At 44.8% G+C, this 24,801-nt stretch overlaps 1 protein-coding gene across 1 annotated transcript in view; it reads right to left on the bottom strand.

The window, feature by feature from the left end:
- Positions 1 to 24,603, bottom strand: part of PLA2R1 (phospholipase A2 receptor 1) — a 125,459-nt gene extending 100,856 nt beyond the window's left edge. Inside the window, exons 1-3 of the mRNA XM_040229192.1 lie at positions 23,745 to 24,603; positions 5,420 to 5,803; positions 1,327 to 1,500 (exon numbers count right to left, since the gene is read on the bottom strand). Of these exons, the coding sequence (XP_040085126.1) occupies positions 1,327 to 1,500; positions 5,420 to 5,803; positions 23,745 to 23,847 (661 nt within the window). The 5' untranslated portion in view covers positions 23,848 to 24,603. The remainder of the gene's footprint in view (positions 1 to 1,326; positions 1,501 to 5,419; positions 5,804 to 23,744) is intronic.
- Between the last annotated feature and the right edge of the window lie 198 nt (positions 24,604 to 24,801).

Raw genomic sequence — 24,801 nt, forward strand, 5'->3', positions numbered from 1 at the left:
CTCACACACTAGCAAAGTAATGCTCAAAATTCTCCAAGCCAGGCTTCAACAGTACGTGAACCGTAAACTTCTAGATGTTCAAGCTGGATTTAGAAAAGGCAGTGGAACCAGAGGTCAAATTGTCAATATCCATTGAATCATCTAAAAAGCAAGAGAGTTCCAGAAAAACATCTACTTCTGCTTTATTAACTACGCCAAAGCCTTTGCCTGTGTGGATCACAACAAACTGTGGAAAATTCTTCAAGAGATGGGAATACCAGACCACCTTGTCTGCCTCCAGAGAAATCAGTATGCAGGTCAAGAAGCAACAGAACTGGACAGGGAACAACATACTGGTTCTAAATCAGGAAAGGAGTACGTCAAGGCTGTATATTGTCACTCTGCTTATTTATATGCAGATAACATCATGCGAAATGCTGGGCTAGATGAAGCACAAGCTGGAATCAAGATTGCCAGAAGTATCAATAACCTCAGATATGCAGATGACACCATCCTTATGGCAGAAAGCGAAGAAGAACTAAAGAGCTTCTTGATGAAAGTGAAAGAGAGAGTGAAAAAGAGAAAAGTCCTTGCAGCAACGAAGACTCAGCAGAGCCGAAAATCAATAAATAAGAAAGAAAATAGAAGATATATATAAACATTCCCCAGTACTTAAGAACCATTGGCAACTTTTAAGCTAAAGGAAATACAGTAAGATAATAAAGTACTTACTGACAAAATATTTAGAACATTGAAGCTATTACTGCACCTTGAAAATCAGGTTAAGTAGAGAAAAAGATTTTAAATTTATAGCTAGAAACTGAGTAATAAGGAAAGGGAATCAAGACAACTCACTATTGAGAAATACTGGGAGGGCAACTGTGATTTTAAAAAGATCATCAGGGGCCAGCTGATGTTTGGACTTGACAATGAGCAGGACAAGCAATCAGGACAAGGATAGGTAAAGGAGTTCATAAGAAGGAGTGGACTGGAAGGATAACAAAACTGTATATGCATTCAGTTTTGTTTTGAAATATCCTGCCTGGAAGCTGGGATTAATGAGATCACAGAGTATTAAAATTTGATTCCAGTTAAAGCATATTTATGCACTGAACTTAGTGAGGAACGACTAATTAATATCTTTGAACTTAGGGGAGGAAAAGCAATATACATCAGAATTGTCTTTTCAAGGCAAAAACAAACAAAATCAAAATCTGGTTAAATGGATTGAGCAAGCTTATTCAGACTTCAGTAGATCAATCTCAGTGCTTTTCTTTGGATATAATAACTTTCTAATCATCCTTGATTCATTCGTGACATATAGGGAAGACTAGACTTTATTCTTACTAGGATCTGGGCAAAATCCCCACTTCTCGTCTCTTTCGTATCGGCTGGTAGTGGCACACCACAGTAAGTTGTCTTCCCGCCCTTCCCGAGTACATTCGTGATGCCACTGCTGATTGTACTGGAAGGGGAACATGCATGGAGTCCCGTGGGCATTCCCTTTGATTGTGTACAAATCTAAGAGAAAAAAGAGGACAAAGTCAAATAAGTAGTACGGCAACTTTATCTTTGGAAACTGTCATTGTGCGAATGCATTTTTTATTGACCGAAAATCTACACTGGGCAAGGCCCTCACTTTACCCCGGTTAACCCTGAAGACCTCAACGTCTAGTGTGTGGAAAAATACAAGGCTGAGTGCTGTGTTCAGGGTAACGCTGATAAGTGGTTTGTTTTGTATAGTTATCTCCTTGTTTGTTTACTGTGGTGCACTGTTTCAGTGTTTCCGTGGTGGCTCAGGCGGTAAAGAATCCTTCTGTAATGCAGGAGACCCAGGTTTGATCCGTGGGTCAGGAAGATCCCTTCTGAAGAAGGGAATGGCAACTCACTCCAGTATCTTTGCCTGGAGAATCCCATGGACAGAGGAGCCTGGCGGGCTACAATCCATGGGGTTGCAAAGAGTCAGACATGACTGACTGACCAACACTGCTTCAGTAGCATACATATTTGTGAATGGATAAGAAGAAAAAAAGTATTTATTATTATTATTTGTATTTAAGTATAATTGCTTTTTAGTATCGTCAGTTTCAGGTATATAGCTTCAGATCTTTTTCCAGTATAAGCTATTACAAGATACTGAATACAGTTGAAGATTTCACTTTAAAATATCTTCCAGTCCCCAAGTATATCAGTCAGCAGCATCTGAATCTCGAGTCTCATAAGTATTTATAATTTATTCACTCAACAGATATCTGTTGAGCATTTAATGTGTTCAGAACTGGGTATTATGATGTAATAGTGACCAAATGAGTAAATTTCCCTTTCATATGGAGCATCTGTTTGAGTGGGGGGAAAAAAAAGAGAAAGCAAACATATAGATAAACTTGTAATTTCAAGTAGTGAGAAGTAACCATGAAGAAAAATAAAATAGGATAAGAACAGAATGACTGGGTGTACGTGGTGGGGGTGTGGTTTAGCCACTAAGTCATGTCCGACTCTTTGCAACCCCATGGACTGTAGGTTGCCAGGCTCCTCTGTCCATGGAATTCTCCAGGCAAGAATACAGGAGTGGGTTGCCATTCCCTTCTCCAAGTGAGGGTTGAAGGGGCACTATTTTTGATTAAATGGTCAGTGAAGGCCTCTCTGAATAAGAATTTGGGAAAGTGAGGGTCAGCCCTCTGGACAAGAGTTGCTTTGGCAGAAGGAACAGCAGGAATGCGGGACCTGCAAGAACCATGTGGGGTCAACAGGGGAGGGCAGGGAAGCCAGATGGGCAGGGAACCAGGGAGGCACTGGCGTGCCGGCTCACAGAGGGCCGGCTCTGCCACAGCGTGGACTTCGGCTTCTACTCTGAAGGCAATGGGCAGTCATCAGAGGGTACTGAATGGGAAATCACATGATCGGATTTCCATTTTTAAAGACACACATGGTGCAGTGTGGCAAACAGATTGTACACAGAGAGAGGGCAAAGTGGATGCCCAGCTATTGGCCCCCAGGGAGGGGGTCTAGGAGAGATGGCCATGCTGAGCGGCCTGCTGGCTGCTTTCTCAGAGTATTCCAATCATCATTGGTCATCCCTGGCCTTAAGCAGAAGGCAACAACTTTTCATGAATCAACTGGGACTTTCTATAGTGAAAGGGGTCAGTGTGTGTGTGCTTGGTTGCTTCAGTCATGTCCAACTCTTTGCGACTCATAGACTGTAGCCTTCCAGGGTCCTCTGTCCATGGGAGTCTCCCGCCAAGAATACTGGCGTGGGTTACTACGCCACCCTCCAGGGGATCTTCCCGACCCAGGGATTCAACTCACGTCTCTTATGTCCCCTGCATTGGCAGGCAGGTTCTTTCTCTCTCTCTTTTTTTTTTTTTTTGGCATTTGACTTGTTTCCTTAATTTTTTTAAATATTTCTTTTCTTAAAAATTAATTTATTTATTTTAATTGGAGGCTAATTACTTTACAATATTGTGGTGGTTTCTGCCATACATTGACATGAATCAGCCATGGGTATACATGTGTCCTCCATCCTGAACCCATCCCGTCCCTCAGGGTTGTCCCAAAGCACCGGCTTTGAGTGCCCTGTTTCATGCACTGAACTTGGGCTGGTGATCTATTTCGCATATGGTAATACACATGTTTCAGTGCTATTCTCTCCAATCATCCCACTCTTGCCTTCTCCCACAGAGTCCAAAAGTCTGTTCTTTATTTATATCTGTGTCTCTTTTGTTGTCTCGCATACAGGGTCATCGTTACCGTCTTTCTAAATTCCATATATATGAGTCAATATACTGTATTGCTGTTTTTCTTTCTGACTTACTTCACTCTGTATAATAGGCTCCAGTTTCATCTACCTCATTAGAACTGATTCAAAGGAGGTTCTTTACCATGAGAAGGGGATCAGGGCACTGTCAATTAAGTCAGTGGGTCCTGGAGTGAAAGGGCTGACTTAGAGATTCCCACCCTCTCTCACAATTGGGAGGGGTGGGGGTGGGTGATACAGTTTGGGGCATGGCGCTAGCCTGAGCTCACCCCATATCGCTAGCCCTAGAGGTTTGAGCTGTTTGGAAACTGCTGCTATTTCAGGACACATCCTCTGCCTTCTACCTAGTCTTCCCCTGCATGCATTGTGAGTGTGGGTATATGGCTGAAAAGTTCACATGAAGCAAAAAGCCAAATTCTTCCTTAGAACTGGAGATTATTCAGAGTGCTGGTTTGCAGCACTTGCTTTATTTTAGTGAGTCCTGAAAAATGGCTTACTCTTGTCTCTGTGTCTCTTTACTCATTTCTTGTAGGAACAGGAGGAAGTCTTGTTTTAGATTTTAGGAGCTCCTTTCTCTGCTTCCTACAGTTTTTAGAAATCAAAGCTCTTATTGAGGCATTATTCTACAAAGTACCAGAAGGGCAGAGACCATTCCAGTCTCACTGGCCTTTGTAAATCAGATGCCAGCCCAGAAACAGTCCATGTTCCATGAGTGTGTGAAGGCTGGTGAATGGATGGATGAATGACTGAACAGAGCCACATAACAAAACCTGACAAACAGGTTTGAGGTTTCAGAATTTCAGAACTAAGCTGCTTTCTTTGTCTGTTTTAAAATCCCAGATATCACAGAACTATGGAAAATGAAAACACCTCCACTTACCTGCCACCAAAACCATGCTTTCTTCCTCCCTTGTTTGTTGTCGATGTTGTTTAGTCACTCAGTGGTATCTGACTCTTTGCGACCCCATGGACCGTATGTAGCCTGCCAGGCTCCTCTGTCCACGGGATTTCCAGGCAAGAGTACTGGAGTGGGTTGCCATTTCCTTCTCCAGAGGATCTTCCCAACCCAGGGATCAAACCTGTGTCTCTTGCATCTCCTGTGTTAACATGTGGATTCACTACCACTGAGCCACCCAGGAAACCCCTCCCACCCCCTGACACACAGCAAATAACGTCTGACAACAGTCTGCCTTTAATGCCTTGTAACATGCCCACCACACAGATGGCAGCCTGGTCTTAGGAGACACTGAGATGCCCTGTACATATGCTTCATACATGGAACTGACTTTCTACAATAAAAGAAATGTTGGCCTGAGATGCTTTTATTATATTTATCCTGACAAGGCTTTTAACTTCAGAAATCTTTTCCTTCTACTTTGATTTTCTCTCTCCCTCATCTTTCTGTTCTTTCTCCTTTCCACTGATTCCCAAAGTTATTTAAGTGTTTTCTCCCCTAATACCTTTAAATTCAAAGTTCTGCTTCTTTAGCAGAATTTAGCAAATCTGTTCTAAGACTCTGGCAATCTTTTTACAATAAGCATGTAAGCAACTCAAACCTATTTAGCAGAAGTCCCTTGAGGTCCCAGGTGCTGTGTACCTCTTTCATATATTTTACAAATCTTTATTTATGGGCAACCTTTCTAAATATATCATTTCATGTGTACTTTGGTTGAAATTATTTTTTACCTTTGTGCAGATAGTCACAAATGCCTCCACCACCGGACATATAGGAAACCCACTTATGGAGATATTTCCTTGAGGCCACAAACGTGTTGTCCTGCTTCGCCTGGACCATGTACTGGAGTGGGCCTGTGATCGTCTTCTTGTTACAGCGCCACTTCAAGGAAACGTGGGTGGAATCACACTCATATATGCTCAGTGGCTGTTCTGGACTAGACACATTCAGGCCCAGGCAGCCACTGCCTCCAATGTTAAATAGGCGGTGGTTTGAAACCCACTTCCACAGCATGTACTTGTTGGGTGGTTTGCAGTTCTCCAGGGTCAGTGTAGATTTGCTGGCTTGAATACATTTCTCGAGGTTCTCACTTTGGATAATGAAGATTCCTTTATCTGAAACAGCAAAGTAGAAGATATAGTAGAGACTCTTCATATACAATTAGCTAGTGTCAGGGGGATCCCAATGTGCATGTCTGAGCTGTGACATGTCACACCAACAGCTATTGCATCTCAAACAGGTCTGAAGTTGAATGGGCAGGGTCCACAACAAGGGCCTGGTTTGTACACATCAAAGGAGTTTCCTGGGAGGCATACATGGACTTGCTGGAGCTAATGGCAAACCTCTGCTCTAAGACTGGATTGCCCCCCTCCCCTGCCCAGTAACGAGGGCTGCTTGTCGATCCACTGGGGAACAGCACTGATAGAAAAGGAGCTCGCCACAGCTGCAGGGAGAGGACTGCTAACAACACTCAGGGCTACAGGAGAGACACACTGGGTGCCCAGGGGTATGGGGACTTTTTTTTTTTCAGACAAGTGCCTGAATGTTAGTAATATGGCAGCTCAATCAAGAGCCACTGAAATTAACACTTTCCCCATCAAATTTCTGCAGGACACCCAAAGGATAGAATTCAAGGGCTTCTTTGTGTTTTGATAGGAGACCCAGTGCTTGTGAGTAAAAATGCTTCCCCACATTTGTTTTCCGTGCTGGGCCCATCAGAAGTAGAAAGACAGGGACATTTACTCTGGGGTCAGCCCCCTCCTGAGAGAGTCCTTGTTGCGTGGGACTGGCAGCAGCACACAGATGCCCAGGACACCAGCTGAGGTCCCTCACCTAGCCACAGGAGAAGATACAAGGGCACGGGACAGAGACCACGCAGGCCACTGGGGGCGTGGAGTGAGTAGGCATTTCGTGATACACTCCTGAGCCTCCAGGCCCAGGGAGCCAGAAGAAAGGATCTGGATGAGTTTCCTGTGGACAAGCTGCCTGGGCCCAGATGGGGCTTATGTGGTATCTCTCTACTCACTACGTGGCTTTACTTCAAGTTGTCAGCCTGGAAGGCACCTATCACGCAATACCTATGAATACGTCTTCCCACAGGTTTTTTGAAGATGGAAATCACATTTGATTTCTTCAGTGTAAGTTCAGAGTGTCCTGAGCACATCGTCGAAGTTCAGTAAATGTTTGATGTTGATTAAACACACTGGTGGGTGCTGCTTACCCAGGCTCATCGTGGTTGCTGGGTTACTTAGCTCCAACCGTCTGGGCAGGTCCAAGAGTTCTTTTGTTCTCCTGTTCACTAGGCTCTGCTCTTAAACATCTTACTTCCTGTCCATCTAAAGGGATATTATCAGGTTCCCTTGAAACAACTATGGTTTAGGGCCAGGCATGTCCTGTGGCAGGGGCATAGGGAACACAGGCAGAGCCTTCTAGAGATTTCAAACAGTGTAGAATGAAGCTTCTTATGTATTGGTACGTGAGAACAATGCTTCACTTTGATAAAAGTTCTTTTGGCTTTTCTAAAGTTGCTCAGGTCAAGAAGAACTGATTTACAGTAATCAAAATCACTTAAGAAACTGTTAAAAAAAATTGTCAATGTATTAATGGAAGCTATATTTCATTTAATAATTGATAGTGTTATTTATAACCATATATTTGAGGAGTTGAATTAGTTGTCAGAAAATTGCTTTGATCACCATACATCAGAGCAAAAGAGAAGGGGGTGGAGGCAGAGAATAAATGGTTTTAGGGAGATTTCATTTAGATCAGGAAATTTGTTTTCCTAATGAAGCCCTTGTCTGTGTGGTTATTAGTAATAGTCATTCAAGATCAAATCTACCTCTCGCCAATTCGATGTAGACTCTGATAATTATTAACATTCTCTCCAACTCTCCTATTCACCTTTTCATGCCTGGGTAAAACGTTAACCTTAATTTCTGTTATAATCTACTAACTAGCCAGCCCAAAGTTCCATTAAGTTTTCACAAAAGGATAATTATTTCACTATAATTGTTCTATAGTTTAGCTTCTATCTAATATGTACGTTCAAATATAGCCAGCTCTGCAATTTACTGGCTGTACCATAGCCCTCTGGGCCTCAGTTCATGCACCTAAGATAGGTGGGTAGACTGCCTGACTGGGCGTTAAGAGCTGTGGAATCAGGTAGACCCGTCACAGACCAGCCTTGTAACTCTGGGCAAATTTCCTGATCTCTGTGAGTCTTGCCTTTCCTCTTTGAACTGGGAATATATATGCCCCTGACCTCATAGGGCTGTTAAGAGTATTTCATTAAATAGCTCATGCAGAGTATATCGCACACTACCTCCGCATGGGAGGACCTCAGTAAATGCAGGTTGTTATTATTGTAATTATTCTCCTTCTGGCTTCTTGGTTCTTGGTCTGCAGATCCAGCTGTAGGTTTGGTTGAACACTTGTAGAATACTAATTTAAGCATGCCATCCAAGACTTCTAACATTATCACAAAAGTCCAGCTTAGTTTGCTTCTGTAACACATGGTGGGCGCAGAGTTTTTAAACAATCCTGAAATACCATGTTATCAACTTTTATGAAGGAAAAAGGCTCCTCAAGCAGCCAGATGACAAAATCTTTGTCTCACTTGTTAAATGCATGTGTCATTATGAACTGAGTCTTCATCTGTTCATCTTCCACACTATCTAACTATAAAGTCTATATTGCAACTCTGTGACAAGAAAGACAAAAATACTTGATGTTGACAAGCAGTATATGGATGGGTCAATGAGTGGTCTGTAAGTACATGGACATAAAAATTATATATCACTAAAATCTTAGAGGAATAATGTTTTAAAATATCCAAATTATGAAGTGTTAAGAGAAAAGGAGAGAGAGAATTAGAACTCAGTCCCACCAGTGATCATAAAAATATGTTTCCAAAGCAGAAGATATTAGACAATCCTAGATGGTGACTGCAGCCATGAAATTAAAAGATGCTTACTCCTTGGAAGAAAAGCTATGACCAACCTAGATAGCATATTCAAAAGCAGAGACATTACTTTGCCGACTAAGGTCCGTCTAGTCAAGGCTATGGTTTTTCCAGTGGTCATGTATGGATGTGAGAGTTGGACTGTGAAGAAGGCTGAGTGCCGAAGAATTGAGGCTTTTGAACTGTGGTGTTGGAGAAGACTCTTGAGAGTCCCTTGGACTGCAAGGAGATCCAACCAGTCCATTCTGAAGGAGATCAACCCTGGGATTTCTTTGGAAGGAATGATGCTAAAGCTGAAGCTCCAGTACTTTGTCCACCTCATGCGAAGAGTTGACTCATTGGAAAAGACTCTGATGCTGGGAGGGATTGGGGACAGGAGGAGAAGGAGAAGACCGAGGATTAGATGGCTGGATGGCATCATGGACTCGATGGATGTGAGTCTGAGTGAACTCCGGGAGATGGTGATGGACAGGGAGGCCTGGCGTGCTGCGATTCATGGGGTCGCAAAGAGTCCGACACAACTGAGTGACTGAACTGAACCTAACTCCATGCTGCTCAGTTTTAGGGTGCTGTCACATTTCTACACCCAGCTGCCTTTAGGATGTGGCTTTGGAAAAGTTCTTCAGAATGTATCATAAACAAGTAGCTCTGGCTTACTAATAACAATAAACATGCCATCTCCAAAAGAATGGTATGTCACACGAAGCTAAAAAATGGCCCAATCCCATTTTCCTATTAAGCTATAATGGAATCTGGTGCTAGCCCCATTACTCTCCATAAATTCACTGAAGAGAAAGCAACTGTCTTCAAATAGACTTCTAGGAGACCCAATATAGGTAGCAATATTCTGATTATTATCATATGTGCATAAGAGTCATCTCTAACAAAAACATGATGTGAAAATAAGCCACCAGTCCTTAGTGTCTGTAGACAGATTTCAAAAAGGATGAAGATCAAATGTGGGAGGAATCAAGATTGATTATAGATGTCAAGGACATCAGTTCTGCTTGAACACTGATTAAGTGATTAATGAACTACTGCCAGAATTACTAAATCTCTTTGCAGTAAAATGCTATTGTACATCCCTTCATAATTATGTTTAGGAAGAGAAAAAGGATTGATTTACTAGAAGTAACTTATAAACTAATTTTCATCCTTAAAAAAATAAAATCCACTGAAACTAGTGTTTCTACTTTCTACTTCTGAGTTCCTCTGGAAAGGAGATCATTTTAGATCCACCCTTTGGTCCCACAGGATGACATGTACTTTTCTAAGGAATGGAAGGAGAATTTCTTTATTCATTCATTTCTTCATTCCACAAGCATTCTCTGGGTGCTGTCTATGTGCAAGACACTGTGTAGGGTACCAGAGATAGACAGAAGAATCATTTGCTTGAATATTTGCTCTCTAAAACTATATCTATTTGTTCTGGAATCACGCAAATTCTCCCAGTTAATGAAAAGAAGGGAGTTTCATCAGTTCCAAAGAAAACATTGTAAAATAAACCTTTAAAAACAAATGATGAAAAATAAGAAAAAGGAAAGGACTAGAATTTAAAACACTTGACTGGATCTTCAAGTGATGACATGAGTGAGGTGGACATGGCCCCCCCCATCAGACCTTTCTAGATGGAGAGTGTGTGTATACATGTACTGGCCCATTTTCCAGGGAGGAGACAGCAGAACGGCACTGGAAGGGACATAGACATGACAGAAGCTAATTAACTACCCATAAACCCAGAGCATGAACTTCAGCACTGGATGAGACCATAAAGCTCATTTAATTGAATCATCCTTATGTTATTATTTTTTTCCCAAATGTTATTTTTTTCTTAGAAGTTCTATATTCATATACTTAATGAGAACCATGTAGGTCTAGCTCTATTTACATGCATTTATTTGTAACTCAGACAGAAAAAAAATGAACTGCTGTAGATTATTGCCAAATAACTTGAAGTGGTGTCATCTGAGGTTATTGATATTTCTTCCGGTAATCTTGATTCCAGCTTGTGCTTCATCCAGCCCAGCATTTTGCATGATGTACTCTGTAAATAAGTTAAATAAGCAGGGAGACAATATACAGCCTTATACAGATGACACCACCCTTATGGCAGAAAACAAAGAGGAGCTCAAAAGCCTCTTGATGAAGGTAAAAGAGGAGAATGAAAAAGCTGACTTAAAACTCAACATTCAGAGAACAAAGATGATGGCATCCAGTCCCATCACTTCATGGCAAATAGATGGGGAAACAATGGAAACAGTGACAGACTTTATTTTTTTGGACTCCAAAATCATTGCAGGTGGTGACTGTAGCCATGAAATTGAAAGATGCTTGCTCTTTGGAAGAAAAGCTATGACTAATCTAGACAGCATGCTAAAAAGCAAAGACATTACTGACAAAGGTCTGTCTAATCAAAGCTATAATTTTTCCAGTAGTCATGTATGGATGTGAGAGCTGGACCATACAGAAGGCTGAACGCCAAAGATTTGACGCTTTTGACTTGTGGTTTGGAGAAGACTCTTGAGAGTCCCTTGGACAGCAAGGAGACCAAACCACTAAATCCTAAAGGAAATCAATACTGAATATTCATTAGAAGACTGATGCTGAAACTGAAGCTCTAATACTTTGGCCACCTGATATGAAGAGCTGACTCATTAGAAAAGACCCTGATGCTGGAGAAGGGGATGACAGAGGGCAAGGTGGTTGCATGGCATCACTGACTCAGTGGACATGAGTTGAGCAAGGTCTGGGAGATGGTGAAGGACAGGGAAGCCTGGCATAATGCAAGTCCATGGGGTTGCAAAGAGTCGGACGTGACTGAGCAACTGAACAACAACACCAACTGGAAGTGGGAGACTTGAGATTTCAAACAGACATTAATGGAGGGTCTAATATGGCATGTGCTAGGAGCCCTGCTGATGGACAGGGAGGCCTGGCGTGCTGAGATTCATGGGGTCGCAAAGAGTCGGACGCGACTGAGCGACTGAACTGAACTGAACTGAGGAGCCCTGCAGATAGGATACATATATCAGTGTTTGCACTCAAGAAACTGATGTTCTCCCTGGGAGTGCATCATGAAATGTACAGGAAGAACTACAACTTAATGCCAAAATATATTTTGACATAAGAGGTACAATCACAATAGGAGGAAACCAGGATCTCAAAGGTGTCAATTTGGTCTAGAAGATCAGAAAAGTCAATCAATCTCACAAGAACACACACACAGAAGAGGCATTTTCATTCAACATTTATTAGGGACCTAATATGTGTTGCATATGGGGGTACACTGGTGAACTAGACCAGCATGGGTGCCTATCCTCATTACAGAGACAGAGTTCAGGTAGTAGAGAAAGTATAGATGGAGAGGTGAAGGGTCACACCAGGGAAACTGGATGGAACAAAAGTTACCAGAGCTCAGAGATGATGAAAATAATCAGCACTAAGGGTGATGAGAGCCTCACTATATAAAAGTGTTTGGTGGTTGTAGAATATGAAGTTGGAAAGAGGTGGTTTGGGACCATTTTATGAGGAACTTAAATTTTATTCAAAAATCTGTATTTTATTCATATGAAAAGGAGCTTTTGGAACAAGAGAAGGCATGACTGAGGCTATGGTGTGGAATGTGAATCATTTGATAAAAACATTTGTTGAGCACTTTTTGTGTGCTCAGAATTGTTTTAGGAGAGTGTAGGTGTGAGACAAATGTCCAAGTTCCTGCCCTGGAGTTCTCACTTAGCTGGGATGAGACAGCCCATGTGCAGGATGGAGAACATTCTGAAGACTTCTGCTTTGATCCGGCAAGAGAGACAGAGCTATCCGTTCAACTGGTGGTGATGAGAAAGAAAGAGACTGATTAGACTCCAGTCTCTTGAGAGGGAATTCAAGGAGGGAAGAAATGACAGGATATGGTGATTGATAGAACCGGAGAAGCCTGGAAAAGGGAGTTGCAATGACTTGTTTTCTGGCTTCAGCTACATGTTAGGCTGTCAGTTGCCTGTCTATTCCTACCATACCATGAGGTTGGGGTCTAAAGCCTCAGGCTGTAATTAGTGTTGGAAAAGTGCCAGCTGGGGGTCCCTGCAGGAAGTTCCTCTTGAGGCCCTTCCACTTCATGCTCAGCACCCCTTCCGCCCACCTCCACCTGCCTTTTAGTGTCCCCTTATACTTGGCTCAGAGGTTAAAGCATCTGCCTGCATCTGCCCGCAATGCAAGAGAGCTGGGTTCGATCCCTGGGTCAGGAACATCCCCTGGAGAAGGAAATGGCAACCCACTCCAGTATTCTTGCCTGGAGAATCCCATGGACAGAGGAGCCTGGTGGGCTACAGTCCACGGGGTCGCAAAGAGTCGGACACGACTGAGCAACTTCACTTTCACTTTCTACTTTAAGCAGCTCCTCTTAGAACAGGCTGAGGTATGAAGTGTTACATAAATATGATTTGAAATGGTAAGCCTTGGTGAGATGTATGTTCTTTCAATTAAAAAAAAAACAACCTTAAAACAATGAAACAATTCACTGAAAAAAAAAATCCTCCTTTTATGGTGGATTTTAGGCAAGCAAAGGGTCTTCTAGTGTTTAATAAATAACACCATGACAGTGGCACCTAAGCCAATTGATGTATAAGCCGGTCATGTTAAGGGAAGTGGAAGAAGTTCAGATGCGTGGTTCACATCAAGTGCTATGTTTAAGACAAGCTATTCGGAAGCCACTGCTTGCCAACTGCAATCCAAAGAAAGCTGAGCGCCAAAGAATTGATGCTTTTGAACTGTGGTGTTGGAGAAGACTCTTGAGAGTCCCTTGGACTGCAAGGAGATCCAACCAGTCTATTCGGAAGGAGATCAGCCCTGAGTGTTCTTTAGAAGGACTGATGCTAAAGCTGAAACTCCAGTACTCTGGCCACCTCATGAGAAGAGTTGACTCATTGGAAAAGACCCTGATGCTGGGAGGGATTGGGGGCAGGAGGAGAAGGGGACGACAGAGGATGAGATGGCTGGATGGCATCACCGACTCGATGGACGTGAGTCTGAGTGAACTCCGGGAGTTGGTGATGGACAGGGAGGCCTGGCGTGCTGCAATTCATGGGGTCGCAAAGAGTCAGACACGACTGAGCGACTTAACTGAACTGACTGAACTGACCCCATTCCCCTGGGTTTAACCCTCTTCTAATCCATCTGCCCACACAGCTCACACACTTGCTGCCCCAGGATCAGCTCTTAAATCTGTCCAGTTCTTTGCTGTTCTGACACTATCTCAATTTTAGCATGAAAAGGGTCTGGGAGATATGCGGGGCAGGGAGATAACTGCCCTGAAGCCAATCTAAAGGTGAGCAATTTCTCTCTTGAGATGTATCGACATTTCCCAGCTACACAAATTTAGGTTTGTCCTGTCCAGTGAGTCAGATTCAGATGTGATTGTTTTTTTTTTTTTTTTTTTTACTCAGATGTGATTGTTTCCCTTACTCAGATGACTGTAGCAGGAAGGGATGCTGTGTGTGAGTGAATCAAGTCCCGTTCATGGCTGAACGATGCAGGGAAGCTGAATTCTTAATATGTCTTTCCAAACCAGTAAGCAAGGAATTTCTGATGTTTGCAGCCTGTGCATTGTACTTGAAAGACAAAATCAAGGGAAAATGTGTCTGTCCTTCCTGGCCCTCTCTGCATGAATATTTGCATTTTATCAAGATCATCAGAGATGTGGTGTTTATCTCTTGACAATCTGATAGCGCTTAACAAAGCAAGCGGCTTCCTATCAACTGGTTTCTGTTGGGCTGGCCAAAAAGTTCATTTGGATTTTTCCATAACATGTAACAGAAAAACCCAAGTGAACTTTGGGGCCAAGCTAATAAAATGAGCTAAAAAGCTGAGCACGTTTTAAAATATCCCCTTGTCCTGTCTCAGAGCTTCCTTCTCTTTTCCTGCCCTGGCATGGGCCTTGACGTTGAGCCTTCTTTATTCTCCTGAAGCTTCTGAATCTGGGTAATCATCACCTCCACAGGCCTGTGGGACCCCTCTTGCTAAACCTTTTTACGTGTTCTCTTCCCCTTTCTTTCTGATCTCCCCAAATCGTCACTCAGTTCCACAAGGCATACAATACTCTTTCTCACATGCAGGAGATATGAAACCTGGCTTCATGAGCTCTATCGTGCTCCAGCTTTGTCAGGACTCAAACTGCCTTTCACCAACCTCTGTGTGAAGTGGATTAACCCTTCCAGACTGTCCTTGCCACGTGGCCACTCTCATCCCCTCCCTCCCGCTCCCTTTCCATCCATCTCATCTTTAGCAGTAGCTGACCCTCACAGAAAATCTTCTCTCTTTCAAAGTTCTTCACTGTGTCTGTCTATCTTACAGGTAAATTTTTTTTTAAATTTTTATTGTTACTTTATTTTGCTTTACAATACTGTATTGGTTTTGCCATACATTGACATGAATCAGCCACGGGTGTACATGAGTTCCCAATCCTGAACCCCCCTCCCACCTCCCACCCCATATCATCTCTCTAGATCATCCCCATGCACCAGCCCCAAGCATCCTGTATCTACAGGCAAAATTTTCAGCTGAGTTGAAAACATTTCCTTTGAGCTTTTCATCTATTCCTCCATTTTTTCTGTCTTTATTTAACTCTGAAGTCTCTAACAGACATTGGTTATGTAAAAATCACTATTCACAGTGGCTCCGTTATCATCTTATAGACTGTGTTGAAAATATACCATCTCAGTCACCAGGGAGCCTTGTTACAAAAGGCATGTTATGGCAAGAAATAGTAAGACAGGACAAGTAACACATAAACTTCCCTCAACAATGTCTTGTGTTGAAACCCTGGGAGGATGCGATTCAAAGACTGGGTCACCAAAACAAAGGAAAAAACAAAACTCCACTAACAACAGAACAGCCCTGGAATGATGTGACGTTACTGAAAGCAAAAGTGTTTATGTGAGCTTCCCTGGTGGCTCAGACAGTAAACAATCTGCCTGCAATGTGGGAGACCTGGCTTTGATCCCTGGGTCCAGAAGATCCCCTGGGGAAGGCAATGGCTACCCGCTCTAGTATTCTAGCCTGGAGAATCCCATGGACAGAGGAGCCTGGTGGGCTACAGTCCATGGGGTCACAAAGAGTAAGACATGGCTGAGCAACTCACACTTTCACTTTCTCCATTTTATCTGCTTTGCTTTGAGAATTTGCCCACTGAAGAGAAATACATATTTCCTTAAGTGATAGACAGAAATGAAAACAAAACCAAATCCAGACTTCAAACGGTAGACATAATGTTAGTCCTTGGATTTGTTTGCTAAGGCTACCGTCAAAAAGTGTCACCAACTAAGTGACTTAAACAGAAATAGATTATAGATTTGTGTTATAGATTTGGAGATTACATGTCGAAAATCAAGGTATCAGCTGGGTTGGCTCCTTGGAGGCCTGTGAGGGAAAGGTCTGTTCCAGGCCTCTTTCCTTGCTTGAAGATGTCTGTCTTCTCCCGGTGTCTCTTCCTATCATCTACTCTTTATTCTTATTTCTGGGTCCAAATCTCTTCTTATGAAGACATCAGTCAAATTAGGGCTCACCCTAATCACCTCGTTATAACTTGATTATATCTGTAATGACCTTGTCTCCAAACAAGGTCTCATTCTGAGGTATTTGGGGGTTAGAACTTAAACATAGTTTTGAGAGGGACACAGTTCACCTCCAAACAGTCCCCATGCTTCTTACTCAGCTACCTAATTTGCAGACCCCAGAGTTAAATGAAAAGGTGGGGCCCTGGCGAGGACAGGGAGGTCCAGTCAGTCTCCACTTCCTGTAGGCCCACGAGGGGCTGCAACCTCTGAGGTGGAAATCACTGGGAATGTACTCAGTCCCTGGACTGTGGAAAGACGATAGGTCCCCACTCAGTCCCCATGGAACCTGCAGTGGTGCTGCCACTCAGAGGGGACAGCAGCCTTGTCCTGTCCCTGGAGAACACTGGCCAGCCCAGTGCAACCCGGTTGCCATGGTGGGCAGAGCACAGAAGCGTGGATGAGGAGGCTGAAAACCACCCCAGTCTGATGAGGAATATGGAGCCCTATCCCAACAGATGCAAAGCTTTGTACTAAGGCCACAGATACGGAGGCCAGCACCAAGGTCGTCTCGGGGAACTGGCTGAGCCCCATTGTAATTGTTGCCCAAAGCCCCCTGATCCTTACCAGCCGTGTGAGGTAAGGATCCTTACCCATGTGAGGTAAAAATACCCACTCCAGTATTCACTCTAGAGTGCCCTAAACAATAACCTAATGACACCTTTCTAGCAGGAATTTTCTTTGTTATGAGGCTACAGAAATTGGCTACTAACCCACAAAAAGCATTGGCTCTCCCTTGAGGTGACCCACTATTCTAACAGGGTCTGGTGGGCTCTCCCCGGCCTGCTGCATTTGCTGCTGCTGCTGCTGCTAAGTCACCTCAGTCGTGTCCGACTCTGGTGGGCCCCAAGGACGGCGGCCCACCAGGCTCCCATCCCTGGGATTCTCCAGGCAAGAACACTGGAGTGGGTTGCCATTTCCTTCTCCAGTGCATGAAAGTGAAAAGTGAAAGGGAAGTCGTTCAGTCGTGTCCGACTCTTCGCGACCCCATGGACTGCAGCCTACCAGGCTCCAGCATCCATGGGATTTCCAGGCAAGAGTACTGGAGTAGGTTGCCATTGCAGCACCCTCATTATCTCTCCTTCTTGCTCTTTGTAAACCTCTCTTCTGAAATACTCTGTGTCTGGAAATGCTTTTCCAAATCTAGCACAGACCACAACAAGGAGATGACACGAAATGGGGCTGAGCTTGGTGACTCAGTACAGAATCTGTCTGCAATGTGGGAGACCCAGGTCCAAACCTTGGATCGGGTAGATCACTGGAGAAGGTAATGGCAACCCACTCTAGTATTCTAGCCTGGAGAATCCCATGGACAGAGGAGCCTGGTGGGCTACAGTCCATGGGGTCACAAAGAGTGGGACATGACTGAGTGACTAACACTTTCATTTTAAATTCCTGGCTTGTGCTCCATTGTTCCACAGGATTTCATGCCCAAAGAACAAATTCAGAAATAAAAGTTACTAAGAATTCCAAGACCCCAAGCCAGAGAGAATTAAACCGCAAGGACAATGCCTTGCTGAGGATGGGGTCCTATGAGACTGTTCTGGTCACATGCCCATATGCCCTGTTAACTGACCAAGGCTAACACTGTGGGAAAAAAGACCCTGGCAAACCACTGAGCACTTCTTTTAGGGGAGAAATGCTTGAACTTAAAGAGTATCTGCCTTGGTTTCTCCATCTGCCCAATGATCTTAATAATAGTGCTGGCCTCATAGCATCCTGGTAAGGATTGCCTCAGTCACTATGGCCCCTTTATAAATGATAATAAGAGAAAAACAAGTACTAACTTTGGACATGGATAGTGAAAAATGGCAGCAAAATAAGACAACAACGTTTATAGTTAAATAATTACTTCGAATTTTCTGTTTATATTTTCATAATTGAAAGGGAAAGTTCTCAAGACAAGATGTGAAGAGCCAGAAATAATGAAGCCTTTTATTAGCATATTTCTTTGGAACTGCAGTAATCTGGAAAGTATCGTAAATTAACAAGTCATGTGGCCACATATGAAAACTCTTGTCCATTTTTTTAGCTCTGTATCACAGAACCCAACTTATAGAAATTCTAATATTGTTCCTCCAGGTTTTCTTGAGTGACTTTATAAAATATTCTACCCTAACTGGCTTACTATAGTGTTTATAAGGTGTTCTTGTGTTTGTTTCTTTTATGAGCTATAATATTTCTTTTCACACTGATCAATTAAAAAATATAATTTATGTTCCTAGCTTTGTTTTGGAACATCTCATAAAAGGATTTCAAGGATAATTTCTAAAAGAAAATGGAGATAAGAGTCTATAAATGTCTCTGATACATTACTTTGATGGATCATATGAAGATTCATCACATAGGGATGGATTCAGAAGAGGCAGAACAAAGGGACTGTTTCTTCAGAAACCCTGGTATAAATAAGCAAATTGTTAGCTCAAAGGAGGGAAGCCGAGGGCACCACCACGCTCTGTGTGTCTCAGTCTTTCTGGTAATTGGCTTGAAATCGATGCTGTGTAGTATCAGTTACTGCAACAACCAACAATAGGAAAAGAGGATAGGAACTTAATGAGAAAGAGTAAAAGGACCAGAAAAACTGGAAGTCTCTGCTGACTCTCAAAGACATGTGAGGAAAGGAGCCAGTTAGAGAAACTGGGATGAAAAAAGTATAAAGTGGAAGAGAGTCTGAAAGATGATAGATGGAGATGGAAGAAACAGAGCCTGGGGGCTGGAGTGGCTGATGATCAGGCAGGGAGGCTAAACCAGGATCTGATCATAGTTTTACTTAAATTCCAGATCTCCAGATTAGCAGAATAGCTCATTACTCAAGGCTATAAAAAACTGCCTAGAGAAAAAAAAAATCAATGGCTTTGCACATTTCTACTTTGTGAAAATATTCACTCCTACAATGTGTTCGTACAGGTTAGAAAAGGGGGAGTTGAAGAGAGCAAGAGGGGGAGTTGAAGAGAGCAAGAGGCTGGCCTCCTGATCCTCCAGTCTCGAAATCAAGCTGCATCTCCCAGCAAACAGCAGGACATAGAATAGGCTATTTTATCAGGTTGCAAAACTCTCCAGGGGTCTTTTGCATTTAGTGCTTAAGGGACTGGTTTGAATCGCTACAAGTTCCTGTAAGTGCAAGTTATTTAACCCTTCTTCTTCTGTAAAAGAAGAGTGTGTATTAACAGAACCTGCCTGATTAGCCTGAGGGACATTTTGACCTTTGTATTAGAAATGAAAGCTAAGGGGAAACTCTCAAGGTCATGACTTCGCCCCACTGCTGCCTCCAGGTGGTGGTCCCCATCACCCTCTCTCAAGAGCCTTTTCTAGGTGGCACCCTCTCTTCATTCCTTGATATCGGGGTGCGTCACCTGGGGCATCGTCCTCACACGCACTATGTGACCAGCAGTACTCCGTCAGCCTCCCCACCTCAAGGCCTTTACCTTCCGTACAGATGACCTAACACTCTGGCCCAGTGTTTCATCTAACTCAAGTTGTGGCCCATTAAAGTGACAAAATAAATTTAGTATGTCCCAACCAGCATTGCAAAACAACATGGAATGAAATAGAGGAGAAAAGTGGCGGTGCAGCATATTAGCTAAGGGTGCCTTTTAATGATAAAAAGTGGCAGGTGTATCAATATATGTCTGCCCTGCTCAGGACGCCCAGTTCCTTGATCTCCTCTGCCCTGAGAACCTTCGTTCACCTGTTCTCACTTTAGTGACCACTCTTGCAACCATATCTTGGACCTGGTCTCTACTGAGAACAGATCTACCTCCAAAATTTATCATTTCCTTGTATGATCACTACCCTTCCTATTCTGCCATTTCTCTCATCTTACTTTCACTGCCTGTTATTTTTTTCTTCCTTTCTAACTCCTATTTCTTGAATCTACATTTTCTGCTCCTTAATATTCCTATTAGAACTGAATTAGCTCAGGTCATCAGCCTCTTCCCTTATGGGCAATTGCTTGAATCTTCTAGTTGGTTTCCTGGCTGCCCTTCAGAATTCCTCTCTTCAAATCCCAAACTGACTATGGCAGTCCTAAACTTCGAAGTGTGATCTGGTTCTGGTTCCCCTTTTCCAAACTCACAAGACCCTTCTTAGCAGTACCCAATTTACTCAACCAGACTTTTTTTTCCCTTGAGCAGAGTGCCTGTGAACAAACTCATTTCCTCATCTTCCATATGCTTCTAAATATAGACGTGCCAGTGTCTCGTCCTGCCACGACTCTATTCTGGGATCCACTCCATCCACAGCCCCCAGTGAGACTGCATCCCTGTGTGTACTTCCCACCCCTACCTTGGCCTCCTAGCCGTGGGAAGGCCTCTGATTCATGGGCAGAGCACAGGGACCAGCCAGTCTGCTGCGACCAGTGTGGCCAGATTCCTCTCTTAGGAAATTAAGAGACTCTTCAGAGGATGCTGTGGGAGCTATCTGTGAAAGATCCTACAAGTAGAAGCAGAAGAAATCGGTCCATAGAAAGAGAGCCAAACAGGGACCAGCCACCAGCCACTGAGACACAGAGAGGTTGCTTCATCTCAGGGGCCAGGTCTCTGTTTCCAGGAGGCCTGGTGGTACAGGAGGACCTGTCCATGGGGCCCCTTGAGATCCTGCTGCCCTTCCGTCCAGGCCTGCATTTGCCTGTGACCTTCAGTGGCTCTCTTTCCTCCATCCTAAAGAGCCCAGCTCAGAACTCTCAGCCCACTGGACTCTGTTGCCCAATACATGACTCTGCCTTTGCACACATTCTGTGTTTTCCCCAAATGTTCTTGCTTCCATGGGGCAGCTGCCTACTTCTCCTTCAGGCAAACAGTCTGGTTCCAGGGTGCATTAACTTAACTACTATGTGACACTGTATCTACTAATTTTTTTAATACAAATTCATTGACAAATGGGGCTTCCCAGGTGGCTCAGTGGTGAAGAATCCGCCTGCCAGTGCAGGAGACACAGGAGATGTGGGTTTGACCCCTGGGTTGGGAAGATCCCCTGGAGGAGGAAATGACAGCCTACTCAGTCTGCCTGGGAAATCCCATAGACAGGGGAGCCTGGGGGGCTACATACTAGAGTGTTGCAAAGAGTTGGACATGACTGAGCATCTGAGCAATCACCACATCCATCATCTGTCTCTCAAGGCTGGGATGCTTACAATAAATAAGAAATCAATCAGTAATACATATCAATTACATTTTCAGGTTAAAAATAGAACATGTATAAACTGCCTTGTATTATTGTGCGTGCTAAGTCACTTCAGTTATGTCTGACTCTGTGCGACCCTATGGACTGCAGCCTGCCAGGCTTCTCTGTCTGTGGGATTCTCCAGGCAAGAGTACTGCCGTGGGTTGCCGTGCCCTCCTCTGGGGGATCTTTCCAACCTAGGAATTGAACCTGCATCTCTTAGGTCTAACCTGCATTGGCAGGTGGTTTCTTTACCACTAGTACCAGCTGGGAAGCCCCACTTTGTATTATGACATGTTCCTTATTAGTGGATGTGAAACTGGCACAGGTGCATATTTTCTCCTGGTTGCTCTGGTGATGTCAATCATGGCTAAAAGTAAGTCAGTATACTACAGTGAACACAGTGGTGAACCTCAGAACCCACACAACTAAAAAAACAGCAGCCATATTTCAGCTTCTATGTCTGAAAAACGTATGGCTGGAGTAGACAATGTCTCAGGTCCCTTCCAACGTGAAGATTTTGTTTCTCCATCTTTGGACAAACAGGAAAAACTTGATTTAAACTCATCTAGATTATACTTGAAATTCCACTGATATGAGTGCTTGAAGTCAAGAAGGGGAGCCTGGGTGACTATTGGAGCAGTCAGTGCCCCACAGTCCCTGTGCTTTTAGAAATCACTAGCACCATTTTCATATTTGAAGACTCTCTGTGCCAACTATGAGTGTACAAGAGGTGGTGGACGATTCTAACTTTATAGTGTCCTTGACTATTAAAAAGAAGGCACTGATTAGAAGCAATCTCAGCCGGGATTTGTATCTGCTACATATAGAAGGGATTAGCCCATCTGTGCTAACCCTGGCTCAGGGAATCACCAACGCATTCTCTCTGTGTGGTTACTTTCCAACTTCTCCTCTGGGCTGCTGCCCTGTTCTAGTTAGACAGGAGCGCTCAGGCAAGATCCACATTTTAAAATGTAAAAGAATAAGCTCGGCACAGTCACTGCTTGTGGAGATGGGTCACCCACCAGCTCACATGCCCGTCTGCAGACACATTTTCACTGAACATTTCACTGAAGAAATAAGAGGTCTCTGACCTTTGGCCGCTTCAGGATAAGAATTGCTCAATCAGTCCTTGGGAAAGCCTCCTAGGAATGCAGGAGGATACAGTCCAGACACAGAACACGTAGAGAAGGGAAACAGACACTGGTGACACCTTGTTTTACCCTTTCTGTTCAAGCTTCTCCCCAAAGGCTGAGAGGATGGAGGCTGCCTGGAGGCGCCTCCTGGCATATTTAGTTTTCCACCTGCCACCTTCCTCCCCTCACAGCTGGGCTTGCGCTTTTGGATGCTGGCTGCTTTGCCCCTGAGGCAGCCCATATAGTTATTCATGAATGCAGGCAATCTCTCTTTCTGTCTCTGTGTGTGTGTGTGCTCAGTGGCTTCAGTTGTGTCTGACTCTTTGAGACCCTGTGAACCTGACTAGCCCGCCAGGCTCCTCTGTCCATGGGGATTCTCCAGGCAAGAATACTGGAGTGGGTGGTCATATCCTTCTCCAGGGGATTTTCCTGACCCAGGGATTCAAACCAGCCTCTTGTGTCTCCTGCACGGGCAGGCTGGTTCTTTACCACTAGCGCCACCTGGGAAGCCCTTCTATCTCTGTACCTGTCCCTTTATGTATCTTATGTATAGTAGGTGCTCAATAAATATTTGATGAACTGAGCCCTGAGTACACGTGTATACTGTGGCAGTAACCTCCCCAAAACTCCCCACTCACTGGCATGCTGTGTGCCTTGCAAGGGGTCACATTTTGTGATCAGTAGTCCTATGGATGTCACCGCCCCTATATTTTAAAGTGTTAAGAAACTGAAGAGCAGAGAGCTAATTTTGCTCCAGCTCACAAGTTCATTAAGGCCACAGAGGCTCCTCTTGCCCATCTGGCCGGAGAGGCTTTAATAAAGATTGTTTTCTTTTCCGACGGCGCAGAACGGAGAAGCCCGGCATCGGGACACTCCACGGTGGGCAGCGTGCACCAAGAGCGCTTGCGTTGGGGGAGAACAAGATGGGGCATCTTTTTGCCATCATTTTCCCCAGAGATGGTCGTCCCAAATACACCACTCTCGAAAAGTTTACGTTTTGAAATATCTACCCTCCTAAGCTCAGCGCGTCCCCGGCCACAGCTGAGTCAAACAGCCCACGAGCCCAGGTACCAACCCCTCGCCGCGCTCCCGACGCGGACCACGGTCTAATCCCGGCTGCTTCGCCCCTTTCTCCTCTGGATCACCGCCGCCCCCGACGTGCCCGCTGGTCTCTCTGGCCCCGGGGGACACTCACCTTGCCACTCGCGGAGCCGCTCGGGCGTGACTGCCCCCGCCGCGCTCTCGGCGGAGCCCGCCGGTACCTGCAGCAGCAGCAAGAGCAGCGGCAGCGGCGGCATCGCTAACCACTTGGCACGCGGGGCTCCGGGGGTAGCGCCCGCGGGGGGCCAGCGCCGCAGCCCCCGCGCCCCGCCCTGCGGTGGGAGGGGTGGGGGAGGGCAGGACCGCAGCCTCCCCCGCGCTCCACGCCTCCCCGGGGGCCTCGCCAGCCCTGCGTCCCCGAGACCCACTTCGTCAGTCACCCCTGTCGCCACGGTGCGGGGACACTCTGGCTGGAAGACGGAAAAGTCGCGGAAGTTCTCCCTTTGCGGCTTGGAGCAGGAGGAGGAAGGGGGGTGGACAGTCTGCCCGTCCCAGAAATTCCTGCCTTTAGGGTGGAGAGGGAGGGGGGAGGCTGCCCCGGGCTAGCTCCTCCTGCTTCCAGCCTTCTCTCTCCTTCCTGGGGGAAGCCGAATAGGAGTTGGGGGTGAGCGAGTTGAAAATCTCTGGGACAGGAAGTCTGACATCTCGGTTTGCACACCACCCGGGTTCTGGTAAACACTGCGGGTTGGCGGCAGGCAGCTTAGAGGAAACCGAGCTGCTCCGAGGACCCAGGCGCACTGGGAACGCTCTGGACCCCCTCTCCCCTGGAATGTGGAGTCCAGAGGTCCCTGGGGGTGCGCCAGGGTCCCCGCCCTACTCACTCCAGAGAACCCTGAAGCTTCTTCCCTTGCTGAGCTCCTTTCGCCTTTACAAACTTACCCACCCCCCTCTTCCATCTCCTCAGATTCTCCTAACCCAGCAGAATAGCCGGCTTATCCCCTGACACAGCTGTTACCTTCTTGCCCCACTTTATCCCCCCCAAAAAGGGTCCAGAAAAGCAAAGTGATTTGCTCTAAGAGGTTACGCTTTAAGTTGGCAAAAATTCCTCCCTGAACTAGGAAAACTGTGACTAGGATGTAGTCTTTCAGGTAACTAGCAGAAGTGTGTGTGTGTGTGTGTGTGTGTGTGTGTGTGTGTGTGTGTGTGTGTGT

This window comes from Oryx dammah, unplaced genomic scaffold (genome assembly GCF_014754425.2).
Source record: "Oryx dammah isolate SB20612 unplaced genomic scaffold, SCBI_Odam_1.1 HiC_scaffold_27, whole genome shotgun sequence".
Classification (NCBI taxonomy): domain Eukaryota; kingdom Metazoa; phylum Chordata; class Mammalia; order Artiodactyla; family Bovidae; genus Oryx; species Oryx dammah.